Source organism: Myotis davidii, unplaced genomic scaffold, assembly GCF_000327345.1.
Source record: "Myotis davidii unplaced genomic scaffold, ASM32734v1 scaffold509, whole genome shotgun sequence".
NCBI classification, from domain to species: Eukaryota; Metazoa; Chordata; class Mammalia; order Chiroptera; family Vespertilionidae; genus Myotis; species Myotis davidii.
Window position 1 is genome coordinate 906,139 of NW_006382996.1, and position 13,332 is coordinate 919,470.

Here is a 13,332-nt window from a genome sequence, read left to right on the forward strand (position 1 = left end):
CCCTTATCCTCCACTGCAACCTTGGCAGCAGAATACACTTAACCTAAAGCAGTATTAGGGGTTGAGGAAAACCTGGTGGGATGAGCATCTATGTGAAATACATTATTTCTGTTTGACCCTGTGGCTCCATCTTATTCTGTCTTTATGATGGTGATGCAACTGAATACCTCCAGGGGAGAAAGAGGACTGGGTTTAGTAAAAATAATCATTTGTGTAATTAAAGTTTATTTAAGCACAAAATACTTTCTCTGTCTATAAAATTTCTGTTTCCTTGCCAAGGGGGACAGATCTCTCCAGACAACTAAAACCAGGTGCATAGCTCTATATAGACATGTGCATGGTGGCTAGAGCCCCTTCACCCAAGTGTCTCTCTCTTTCTCTCTCATGATGGTTTCTTCAGGGAGAGGAAGAGGGGACCTGGGTGAAGACCTGGAAAGATTTTGAGTGGGCTAGGCAATTAGGCTATACCTTGAAGAAGCCCACAGTCTCCGTGGATAGCTCTACTGCAGGTATCCACCTAGGCACTTCTCTATACTCTGCCAAGGGAAATGGGGTATTTTGCCTCTCACAGAAAGCACTGGCCTGTCTTGGCCTGCACTGAAGGAGTGCAGCTCTCCATAGCATGTTTGGTGGTTGTGGGTTAAATGTGTGGCCAGTTCATGATTTTTCTTGAGCAGGGACCATGTGCGCTCCATGCTCACACCATGCTCTCTAAGTTCTCTTTAGACAGAGCCTCAGCTGCTACTTCAGCCTGGTTCTCATATGGTGTGTAGGAGTCCTGGTAATCTTGAAGCAGTTTCACTACCTCCAGGTGATTGAACTGCACAGCATCGTCCAGGGGAATGTTGCCCCACCTGAGAGGAACAAAGAAGACAGAGAGAGTGCCCTGGTTCTATAGATAACAGTTGTGGCTACCCACACCCCCTTTTAGCTTAATCCTACTCACCTGTCCTTGACAAAAGGATTCACTTTGCAAGCCTCAATCAGAAATTTAACAACTTCAATGTGTCCTAGGAATATGGGCAGAAGGAAAATGAGAGAGTACAGATCCTGAACCTTTTGGTGACAACAATGGTGCAGACCCTTGGCAGCTGGAGTTCTGAACCAATAAAGGAGGGAAAAAGGCCTCTTCCCATTTTGTTCCCTGCAGTACCCAATAATAGCCTGCAAACTGAAGGGTGTCTGGACAAAACCACCCTGAGGGCACACCCAATTGGGTGGGGGGTACTCTTGGTAGAAAAGGAAGGGTCTTCAGATCTACTTATTTAACCTCTTATTTAACCTTCAGATACCTTCAGCTGCAGCAACATGCAGGGCTGTGCGGGAGTCGTAGTCTTTCTGTTCCATGTCCATGGCTGACAAGGCAAACCTGAGGGTAGTGGAAAGCAGCTGGAGTAACTCATATCAGCTTAGAATCACTCATGTCCTTTCTGAAGTGGGGTCAGACTGGATAGGTCCCAGAGCTTATGCCAAAATCGTAGGCCTCGCACAATGTGTTCTCTACCCAGATGAGACTGTTACACCCACGTCAGAAAATGGGAGTGTGATGGTTCCAGAAACATCACTGTTTATCTGTGGTAGCTACCCAGTACATATTTGCCGATGTTGTAATCCTTACCTACCACCTCTGCTCTTAACACCCAGGTTAATCCTAACAGTGGCTACCATTAATTAAGGTCTTCTCACATAGTAGGCACTGTACTTTGAAAAAATTTTCATTTAAGTGCACTGTGTGTCCATTGTATCTGATTCTAAAGCTGAAGCACTTAACTATTTTGCTATGATAACTCCTTATGAGATCTCTGACCGGGAGTATTTTATTGTGTTTATCTGGTCACAGAGGTACCTTCGAAGAGCTGAGACATCTCCACTATAGGCAGCAAATAACAGGTTTACCACAGTCTTGTTCTGGAAAACAGATCATACCCACTTGAGATTAATTGTGACTTTGAGCCCACCCATGCCCAGCTCCAGCCCATGACGCTCCTCCCTGGATGTTTAGCCAAGGGTATTCTGAAATATTCTTAGACGCCACCTGGGATCTTCCTTACCCTTACTTCTCCCCCTTCACGCCGCGGATCTAACTTTCGCGCACAGTGTCTCAGGTTGTCATAGTTGTGGAAATTGAAGAGAGACACCAACTTCTAAAATTGTAAGCCAGAGAGATTATTTACTTACTCCTTGCTCTTAGTAGGAGCTAAAAATTGCTTTAGTTACTCATTCAAGAATATTGGGTATTATGTGCAAAGTAACTTACCTGGCAGAAACTGATGCCCCTGTGGCTGTTCCCCAGCTTGTCCAGTGGAGGTGAGAGACACATCATTCCCATGACATTGGGTACCACCAGGAGGATGGCTCCTGACACAGCTGACTTGGCTGGCAGGCCCACCTTGGGGACAAAATTGAAAGAGGATGAGCTAGAGGTGTCCCAAGTCTGGGTTAATAGTTTATCCCAAATGACTGTGTGGGCAAGGCCACACCCACCTCAACCTTTTGGCTTGTTAATTAGCTTTTCCTACTCCTGTCCTCCCCTCCCCCCCTTTAAATTCACGGCTTCAGTAAGGAAATATTTATTGGGTATCTACTCCATGACTGATGCTAGAACTAGGACAAAACCTCTCACTCTGATGATAGGAGATAGACAGTACACAGGTAGACAAATAGACAAAAATAATCACAGCCTATGACCACACAGAAGAAAAGTAGGAAGATGTGATAGAGAAGTGGGAGGGGCACCACCTGAGGATAAAAGTGGTCAGAAAAGCCTCTCTCTGGAGGCGACATCTAACCTGAAGTCTAGAGAAGCACCAGCCATGTGAAGGGCCACAGAAGATTGGTCACAACATCATGTGTTTGTGTTTGAGGGACTTTATGTGTTTGGCAAACCCCTAAAGATTCTCAGCCTAATTGCCTGGCTGGAAGTTAGTGAATGGGAGGCCTGTACAAGCTTCCACCTCTCCACCTTCAGAGACTCGGTATCCTCTGCCTGGCTACGGGCTTGGGCACATGGATGGAAGGGCCAGAGCACTTACGTGGAAGGCAAACTGGCCTGAGAAGTCATACATGCCGCAGGAGTGCATGAGGCTGAGGGTGTTGCGCACTGCTTCAGCGCTCAGCACGCTCTCTCCTGTGATGGGGCAGATCCCGCCATTGGCCAGGGTGGCTGCCATGACACTTCCCGATTCACAGGTTACCTCCACGGAGCACAGCTATGGAGACAGGGCAGAGGTGAGGGTGTGGTGTGGACCTGAACACTCTTGGTTGCAGAGCAACGTTCTTGGCATCCTGATCTTTCTGCCAGTTCCCCTGGTGTTTCTGGAGGAGCGTCCCTTCGGGTCAGAGCAGGAAGTACAGCCTGTCCTGTTCCCTTGACCCTGAGCTGAGCAGCAGTGTTTACCTGGAAGTAGAGATCCAGGGCAGCCATCATGTCCACCCCCTTAGGGAAGCACTGCAAGGAAGAAGAGGGGAGGGAGAGCATCTCTCCTCAGGCCATCCGGAGTCTTTTCACATGGCCAGGACCTCAGCCCAAGTCCCCAGCCCGAACTGCCCTTCCCCAGCCACAGAATCCCCAGGGACTTGCTCTCCCGGCCTCTCCCAATTACCTTCTTTTCCTTTAGATAATAGCCGATGGCATAATTCCGATCCCCCGTTTCCTTCTCTGACTGGAATCTGAAGCAAACACCCAATTTAGTACTTGATGTTTGAGGGGTGGGTGTGAGGAGAAGGGGGAAAAATACCTTCCCTGAGAGAGACAACTACATTGCACATTAAATTAAATCAACCCCTTTATAAATTCTCAGTAATACTGCGAAACTCTGGGACCCCGCAAACACCGGGCAGAGCTTTATTATAAAGTGTGAAAAACAAAGCCCCAAATTGTTTAGTCATCTAGTCTAGAAAAACATGGCTTTGAGAGGCTTGGCAAGAAATCCTTACATCACCTCGTTCATTAAGTACTAAATAGAAATAGAGCAAGTTCTTCTATAAAGTAAATAAATGCCAATGAAGGGGCTCAGAGAAAGCTGGGAGGCCAAAGTTCCCTTGGGATTTCTTCCTCTTATGGTTCTATTCTATTCTCATACTCTCTCTCTCTCTCTCTCTCTCTCTCTCTCTCTCTCTCTCTCTCTCTCTCTCTCTCTCTCTCTCTCTCTCTCTCTCTCTCTCTCTCTCTCTCTCTCTCTCTCTCTCTCTCTCTCTCTCTTACACACACACACACACACACACACACACACACAATGTATTCAGCCAATCCTGTGAACAGGGTCTTACGTGGCATTGCTGAAACCCACGAACTCATTTCCAGCCATTTTGTTCAGATATTGCAATACCTAGAAGAGAAAAAGAGGCATGGGAGGCACCGCATGAGTGAGGACCCTGCTGACTCTCCGAACTCCTCAGTCTTTTTCCCAGCAAGAACTTCAGGTGCCTTTCCTCTCTGAGGCCAGCAGATCCCCACAGTTCTGGAAATAAGGCTTCTAGTATGGGCTGGTGCACTACCAAAGGGTTAGAGCCAGGCACTGGGGCAGCTGGAGAGGACAACATGCCAGAGGAAAGCAGCCAGGGGCTAAGTAGCAAGGAAACTTACAAAATCAAACTTCTCTGCTTTGTTACAGTCCATCTGCAGAGAGAGAGAGAGAGAAAGAGAGAGATATCAGTGTTCCAAACCTAGGAAGATGACAGAGGAGGATCAGAAGGACCCAGTTAAAGTGTTAGACTAGTTTGCTTCTGGGAATGTGTTACATTTTACAATCACCCTTTTTTTTTCTTTTTTATTAAAAAACACACCAATAAACAGCTAAGACTTTTTAGTATCCATGTATAGTTAGTGACCTTAAAAACAAAATCGCTAAGATTTTATCAAGTAATGAATACAAATAACCTCACCCCGTCTACGAGCCTCACTCCCACTTCCATTCTCAATTCTGCTCCTCATCACAGACTCCCACTTTCATTTTCCTGGTTCCAATCCTGTCCCAAACCCCACCCCTATTCCGACCCCATCCCCATTCCTTACACCCCACGCTGGATCCTCACTCTGTCCTTTCCCGGACTCCCATAGCCATCTCCAAGACTGGAGTGACAGGAATGGGAAGAGGGTGTGTGTTGCATATATTATAATATTCAAGTTTATCAATTATGTTGATAATTGAAATAAAGCTAAAGATTTTAGCTGAAAATCAAGTCCAATAGGGTCTGCTTAGATGGGAATGGAATGAGGCAGGCCCCAGATACAGAGCTGTAAATAGAGCTGTCCCAGAGCATCTGCCCAACTCTCGAGGGAGCCTGGTTTCCTCCCACCCTCATTACTTCCCGCACATGTCAACTACAATGTCAACATCACAGGAACTCTGACACCTAAGTCCCTGGAGGAAGGGCTCCTAACACCACCTTCCCCAGGAGGAACTGTGATTGGCTCCAGAGCATTGCTGCCCACATTACTCTCAGGTTGTTACTCAAGCCCTGGGAGACCTACAGCTGACAAGCCAGCCTGACACCTTTGCTCAAGGCCAACTCATAGTTCCAGGTGACGTGAACAGCTACCCTGGCCTGGCCATTCACCCTTCTTTCTGTGTGTCCCTCACCCAGAAGTGGCCAATCAGCACCTAATAGTGTTGTCCTCCCCCTGTGCCTGGCATTTGGCCCTTGGTCCTAGGCAGGGGTCAGGATCTGCTCACTTCTCTAAGGGCCAGGACGCTCTGGGTTCCTGACTCGTGGGTGGGGGCAGGGGTAAAGTTCCTTTTACTAACATCCTCATATGTGCCCTCACTGCCTCCTGGGGATCCTCAAAGGAATCAAAGCCCCACCAGTCTCCCTGGAGAGCTGGACAGATATGAGGGATATCGGAATGGGGGGTTTAGAGAAGGCTAGGGTGGCACTGACCTTGATCAGGGAGCTCACAACAATGGCGCCAGCATTGACCATGGGGTTATGGGGGATTCCTGAGGAAATACAAACCACCCAGTGTCTTATCAGCCACTGAGAAAAAACCTTGTTTACAGTCTGCCCACTCTGCAGGCTAGACTAGAAAGATTTCTTTGCTGGGGAGGATGGAATGACAGAGCTAATCAGGAAGGGCAGAGAAATAAAAGAGGGTGAGGTGGGGATAAGAGGGGAGCATTTATGAGTCTGGTCTGAGCCCTGGCAGTGCTCACCTTCCTCGTTGAGGGAGAGCTTGTTGTAGCGCAGGCCACTGGGCTCCTTGCCCACAAACGTGTGCACGTAGTCAGTGCCTAGGGTGCTTACAGAGATGGCATAGGTGAGGGGCTTGACGCAGGATTGCAGGCAGAAGGGGATCTTTGTGTGGCCCACGGAGTGCCTGGAGGTAGACAGCTGCCATGAGAGGTCGGCCTATGTTCTGCACCCGGGCCCTGCTTCCCCTCTCTCACCCAGCATCTCACCGCTGACCATCCACAGTACACAGGGAGACGCCCCACAGGTCTGGATTTGACTTGGCCAGCTGAGGGATGTAGGCTGCCACCTGGTCATGAGTGGGTAGAGAAAACGGACAGAATGGAGATAGGGATGTGAAGAAGGGGAATAGAGCTGCTGAGGTTCAGGGTCAGGAGAGCCTTTTAGATGAAGGCTAAAATTCTGTTTTCTCTAGGGCAACAGAGCTCTCTCCTGCCTGTTGTTTTCAGACACCCAAGACTTAAGTCCTAGAAGACCTTCTCTTTCTGTAGCTCCACTCCTATAGAGAAGGCAGTAAAGTCCATGAAAAGTAAAAAGAAGAATATTCTGGGATCAGCTTCCCTTTTTGGTTCTTAGGCTCAATTATCCTGTAAGTGTCTTTCAAAGTTCTATTGAGTCCTTATGCCAAATGTCCCCATAAAAACTTTAAATCCCCTCACTTGCTTTAGAAATTGCATGTATAGAAATACATAAAGCCCTTGTCTCCATTTTTAGAGGTTCTGCTTCTCACCCCTCATCCACTGGATTCCCAGCCCCAGGAAATCTCAGAGAAGCAAGGTATATCTGGCCCAGAGCCCTTGCCCCGCCCCTAGTCCCCGGGCCCTCACTTTGCCTCCAGTGAACTCTCCGGCATCCTCAAAGATGCGATCCACATGGCCCGTGAACTCCTCAAAATCAGGAATGACAAACTTCTTTCGGAATGCCTGGGTCAGGAGCACAATGTTGCTGCTCACACACCTGGATTCCAGACGTGAGTGGGTTAGGGAGCTGGAGAGATGCAGCTGTGACTCACTCTGGAGCCGTGGAAATTTGGAATAAAGGTGTGAGTGATCATCAGGTTTGGGACCAATACTGTGTGACCTTTGGCACGTCACATTGTCTTTCTGGGTCTTGAGTTTCTTTGCCTCTAAAATGAGGGGCTGGAATAATGTGGAAAGATAGCCCAAGAAAAATAAATACTCAAATAATATGCATAGTAGGTCATCTTTATATTTTAAAAATCCTAAATAAGCATATTTACATATATTCTTATGTGTATGTAAATGCATAGGACATTATCTAAAAGATACTCATCTGTTAATAATGTTTACTTCTGGGAAATGGAACTGAGATTGGGGAGACGGGGAAAGAAGAAAATGTATTTCTATATTGTTTGAACTCTTATACTGAGTATGTGTGTACTCATGTGTAACTCGTGTAATAATAAAATAAAATGAGGGGCTGAACTATCCAATCCCTAAGATCCCTCCCTGCTGTTATCATCTATGTCCAAGAACAATTGAGAGCGGTGCTCTTGTTTCTGGGGCCCTCACTTTTGGAAGAGATCTCGGTCCAAGAGGCCGCCACTGCTGGACTCTCGAACCATGCGGCGCATCTGGCTCATGCAGTCCCGGAGCCGGGGATCTGACGTCTGCAGTCCAGTAGCCTTCAGTGCCTTTAGGGTAAAGAAGAAGCTAATAAGATCAGCCACAAGGTCAGTAATACAATCCTAAAAATCTCTCCCAATGGACAACAATTAGCTTAACCCCAACTACTACATTCTGTGTAACAAATGGGTTTGCAAACTAAGAAGAAACATAACAGCTTTGAAGGCTAATGGGGGTTTCCTACCCTTTTCCACCAAGGCAGTTGGTTTCTGAACCCCTTGGATCAAAGTCCCAAACCAAGAAGATGGGCTGGGTCAGAGGAGTTAATCTTCCCATCCTGGGGCAGGGATGGGATTGCCTCATCAGCCGAGGCATCTCCTCATGAAGCAACCCATTATTAGCTGCCCTGTACTTGTCCGGCCGTTTTCCCCACTTTCAAGAGATCCCAAGGGCCTTGGCCAGATAGTTCAGTTGGTTAGAGCATCGTCCCCATATGCCAAGGTTGTGGGTTGGGTTCCGGATCAGGGCACATACAAGAATCAACCAATGAATGTTTCAATAAGTGGAACAACAAAATCAATGTTTCTCTCTTTGCCTTACTTTCTCTAAAATCAGTAAGAGATCCCAAGGGATTAGGGTTCTGAGCAGGTAGAGAAACTTACAGTAGTGAACTTGTGGATAGGGATTCGTTCCTGTCCCTCAGCGATAGTGTAGAAGAGCAGATCACCCAGGCGAGACAGCATGCCACTCTCTGACGAATCACTGTTTGGGGGCAGAGACAGGGGAGGAGGGCAGGAAACTGAGAACTGATCCTTGCTCCTCCTGGAACATGGGCTTATAAGTAGTAGGTATCTTCATTCTAGGCCTCCTCCCTGAGCTATCTGATCTCTCCCCATAATGTCAACTTTCACATCTGTCCTGAGAAGTCTTAAATTTTATTCACAAGCTTTTTGTTGTTGTTGCTGTTCCTGGCCTTTAGACTTTTATTTCTAGCTGCCTTCTAGACATTTCCATTACTAGATGTTCCACAGGAACCACACACTTAACATGTCCAAACCTGATGTAATTTCACCTCTGCTGCTCTTCTTGTGTTTCCATCTGGGTTCATAGTGTTACCACTCCTCCAGTTGCCAAGCTGGGAACATGCAACCATTTGGATAATTCCCATACCTTGCATCCATGTTCAGTTGGTAAACAATGTTGGATGAATTTACCTCCATAATGTCTCAAATCAACCCTCTTTTCTTCTCTTCCCTTGTGCCAGCATGGTATAGTAGAAAGAACCAGAATTTGCACCTTAATAGTTGTGTGATCTTAATATAGATAGTAAGGTTATTTAATACTGCTGAACTGGCTTACTCATCTATAAAATAAAGGTAGTAATGTCTGCTTTACATGGGTGACGTGAAGCTTCATTAAAATAACATTCCATAAATTCCAAAAACTGTCTTTCACGAAGCAGAGGCTCGGTAAATCATGCTTCCTTATCACCAACTCCTAATGGTACTATACTCTCTTCTTGCCTTCCAACCCATCTTCCACAATGCATGATCATCTTTCTAAAACGCAAATGTCATTTCACTACGGAAAACCTTTGATAGCTCCCTACTGCCTAGAAAATAAGTTATTACTTCTTGGTATTATTCCTTGGTATAGCATTGAAGGCTCTTGAGAACCTGCCAACATTCCTTTCCTATTCTTCACTGTGCCCCAACACTCCAGTTATGCCAGGTGGCTCCCAAATGGGCCAGGTATTGTCAGGCTTCCTGGCCTTTGCTTATGCTAAAACTTCTGCATGGAATAACCTCTTTATCCTTCATGTTGCATAGTCCTGCTCATCCTTCTAGGTCCAAATCAAATGTTAGTAACTCTTTAAAGGCTTCCCCAACCTCCAGATGCCGCTATACTGCTGGTATGACACAACATATCATCTTATTGACAGAGGAATTTCTCTTGTTCCACTGTTAGGTCTTTGTGTTTTATATATTTTTGTTTTCCTATCATTGAGCAAAGTCCCTAGCACACAGTGGGTCTTCAAAAAGAATTACCTAGTTACACTTGTAGGAAGTTCTCTGTTCCCCAAATTATCTCTCTAGCTGGCTTATAACACTTAAGATTCCAGGTACTGAAGATTTCTTGGTCTTCAAGAAATGTTATTAATATGTTAACAGATTTAGAGGAATTATTTTATCAGATCATTCCAAGTATGACAGCAATTTGAGATTAAGACCCTTAAAAACCCTCTGACCCAACAATTTGTCCAGCATTTATCCTGTAGGTGTACTCACATACCTACAAAGTAACATATTCACTGCATTGTTGCTGATAGGTAAGACTAAAACAACCTACATGTGTTTCAATAGGGAACTGAATAGGTGATAGGTAAACTATCGTGTATTTATATCATGGACTATTGTGCAGTGTTAAAAAAAAAGAAAAAAAAAAGAGCCCTGGCCAGGTAGCTCAGTCGTTCTGATACACCATGGCTGCAGGTTTGATCCCAGCTCAGGCCACATACAAGAATCAATCAGTGAATGCATAAATAAGTGGAACAACAAATGGATGTCTTTCTCTCTCTCCCCTTACCTCTCTAAAATCAGTAAAAAATTAATGAGGGCATGCATAAACATTGACTTAATATGATGTAATAGTAACTAAAGGAAGCAAGCTATAAAACATTATTTTTAGTATGGTACTATTTATGTTTAAAAGGGAAAAGTATATATATTTGCTTTTTCAGGCACAAAATATTTCTGGAAGACTGATTTATTTCTCCCTAGGTGAAGCAGGTGCTGGCAAAAGGGGTGGGAGGGATATTTCCCACTATATATCTTTTTGTAAATTTTGAATTGTTAACTATATGAATATGCATGTTATCTATTGAATAGGATATATGCGAATATGAATATATTCTGTTGAAACAATGCATTAAAAATAAAACAATATTAAAAATCAAGAAGCTTGGCATAGACTAGGCATGTGTATATGTATTTTGTTCTAGGAGAAATACTAAGAGAGGGGGAAGTTTTCCTGTTTCTGAGGAAATCCAATTGTCACAATAAACGTAGTGCCTATAGGGAAGTGAGGATCCATGTGGTGACAGAGGAAGGGAGGAAAAAGATATCGTAGGAATAGCTCAAGAAGGAAAATACACAGGAACACTTTGAGGGCAGGTCTTTCTGCCCGAAGCTGAAGGAAGACAGGAAATAATGCCATCTTACTGAATGTGTCTCAAGCCTTAAATAAATTGCACACTCTTGCCCTGGTCGGTATCTCAGTGGTTGGAGCATCGGCTTGCGCACTGAAGGATTTCGAGTTCAATTCCCGTCAAGGGCACGTACCTCGGTTTGGGTTTGCTCCCTGCCCCCTGGTCAGTTGGGGATCATGCAGTCCATGTGTCTCTCTCACATAGACGTCTCTCTCTCTCTCTCTCTCTCCCCCCCTCTCCCCTCCCTTCTACTCTCTGAAAGAGATGATGGGAAGAATGTCCTCAGGTAAGGACTAACAAAACAAACCAAAACAAACAAACAAAATTGCACACCCTTTGACCTAGATATGGATTGATATACAACATAATGTTGAGGGGGGAAAGCAAAATGTAGAACAATGTATATAGTATGACACCATTTGCATAAAAAAGGGAAAATAATATTAACATGTACTGCTGATATACGCAAAAAATAACTCTAGAAGATTATACGAGATATCAATCTCTGGAGAGCAAACTCTTCTAGCAATTTATTTTAAGAAATAATTGAACAAGTGCACAAGAATATGTAGTAACTAAACTGAAAATTGGTTAAATTATGATACTTCATACAATGGAATCTTAAAATGGCAAAATGGCAGCCATTAAAATAACAATATATACACATATTCAATGACATTGAAAGCTGTTTAAATGGAAAAGATAGGTTACTAAATAATATGAATGCCAAGGCCCTACTTTTGTTAAATTTTATATATACATATATAGGATAGGATATATATAGATATAGATCACAAAATTAATGGGAAACTTAATTTTTTTCTTGTTCTATTTATCGTGTTTTTCTTTTATAATAAAAACAATAAAGCTAAATATTAAAAAACAAACAAACAATAACCTGAATAATGGTGTTTTCTCTTTACTCCTCCTTTTCCCCCAAGACAAGAACCCCTCCCCCTTCAGTGCTCTCAGCTCCTTCTGCCCACGGGAGCATCAGTCCAAGGCCATTAACAAGAGTCCCTGGGCGCACAGGCAGCCTTGGGAGGGGGATCAGGCTTTCTAAAAACACCCTGACCCACCTGACTCGCTGGGTAAGGAAAGGGGCAGGGACAGGGACACCTCTTGCTCGCCACCCCACAGAAAGTGTGAGGGGGAAGGAGGTTAAGCCTTGGCTCTATCCCACCGTCATTTCTCCCAGGGCAATTATTTGGGGAAAGTTGAGTGGGGGAGTAGATCAGGAGAGAAAGGGCTTATTCTTTAAAGTTGATATGTTCCATGTCTCCTTGAGAAGAGGCTGATGGAAAAGTACAGCATAATAATTATCAATAATAAACACATAAATAATGCCATATTGGTCAGAGCAGGGATTCCAGTGGCGGTGAGGTAGTGCTGGCTACTTTAATTACGGTGTGCACATCTTTCTCAAAGTCATCAGTAGATGTCAATGACAGGGGAGATGGTCCGTTTCCTGCTCCTGCTATAATAGAGCAGGGGCGACTTGGACATGTCTATATTCACTTCTGGGGAGGGCAGTATTTCCTGTCCTGCCTCTGTCTGTGTCTCAGAGGAAAGAGGCTCAGCCACCAAGCGTTCCTGGGTATTAGGGGTTAGGGCACAATAAGAGCCCCGGGGGGAGAGGGAGAGAGCCCTTTAGATCAGTAAGCCAGGGAAGCACAGATAACAGATCTGATGGGCTCTAGTTTCAGAAATCTGCGTTTTATGCCCCCTCCCCTCCCGCCACTATGATAAAGATTTTCCCCATTCAACAACCAACTGGAAAAACACCCTTATTCACAGATTAGGGAGCCCTGGCAATGCACACACCCAACACTTACGCAAACAACACACGCACCAACGTACTTGCGCACCAATAATACACGCGCATCACATTATACGCCGAGAACGCGCCGAGACACAGACCCCCACACTGACAGACCCCCGACCCCGACAGACCCCCACACCCTGACAGACCCCAGTGCAGCAGGACTCGGGAGGGAGGCTGTTGCGCCCCCATGCACCCCCTAAGATACCCGCGAGGAGGAGGAGAGGGAGGATGAGGCTGGGTGGTGCGCACACAGCCCCGCACTCAGACACGTGCACCGAGAAACACGCCGCGCATCCAGGTTCCCGGCGAGGTACGCACCTGGGACAGGCACCATCCCGAGGACCGACCTGACCAAACGCTCTCCCGGGCGGACGGCATTTTACTGCCCGAGCGCGGCGGACCCAGAACCCCAAATCTAAAGGAAAAGGCATCGCCGGCGAGTGAGCGAAGAGAGGAGAGGGAAGAAGACGAGCTGCGCTCCCGAGGAACGGGACTTGGGAGCTAGCGAGTGGGAGCCGGTGCCC

At 45.7% G+C, this 13,332-nt stretch overlaps 1 protein-coding gene across 1 annotated transcript; it reads right to left on the reverse strand.

The window, feature by feature from the left end:
• Positions 1 to 202: 202 nt before the first annotated feature.
• Positions 203 to 13,326, reverse strand: GLS2 (glutaminase 2). Its single transcript, XM_006777880.2, has 18 exons — positions 13,127 to 13,326; positions 8,438 to 8,537; positions 7,722 to 7,843; positions 7,017 to 7,146; positions 6,399 to 6,478; positions 6,153 to 6,316; positions 5,881 to 5,939; positions 4,586 to 4,618; positions 4,270 to 4,328; positions 3,603 to 3,669; positions 3,398 to 3,448; positions 3,033 to 3,209; positions 2,258 to 2,389; positions 2,052 to 2,144; positions 1,847 to 1,908; positions 1,293 to 1,369; positions 947 to 1,010; positions 203 to 854 (listed from the first exon to the last, which is right to left on the reverse strand). The coding sequence occupies exons 1-18, from the start codon at positions 13,237 to 13,239 to the stop codon at positions 698 to 700; spliced, it is 1,740 nt and encodes a 579-aa protein (XP_006777943.1). The 5' UTR covers positions 13,240 to 13,326; the 3' UTR covers positions 203 to 697.
• Between the last annotated feature and the right edge of the window lie 6 nt (positions 13,327 to 13,332).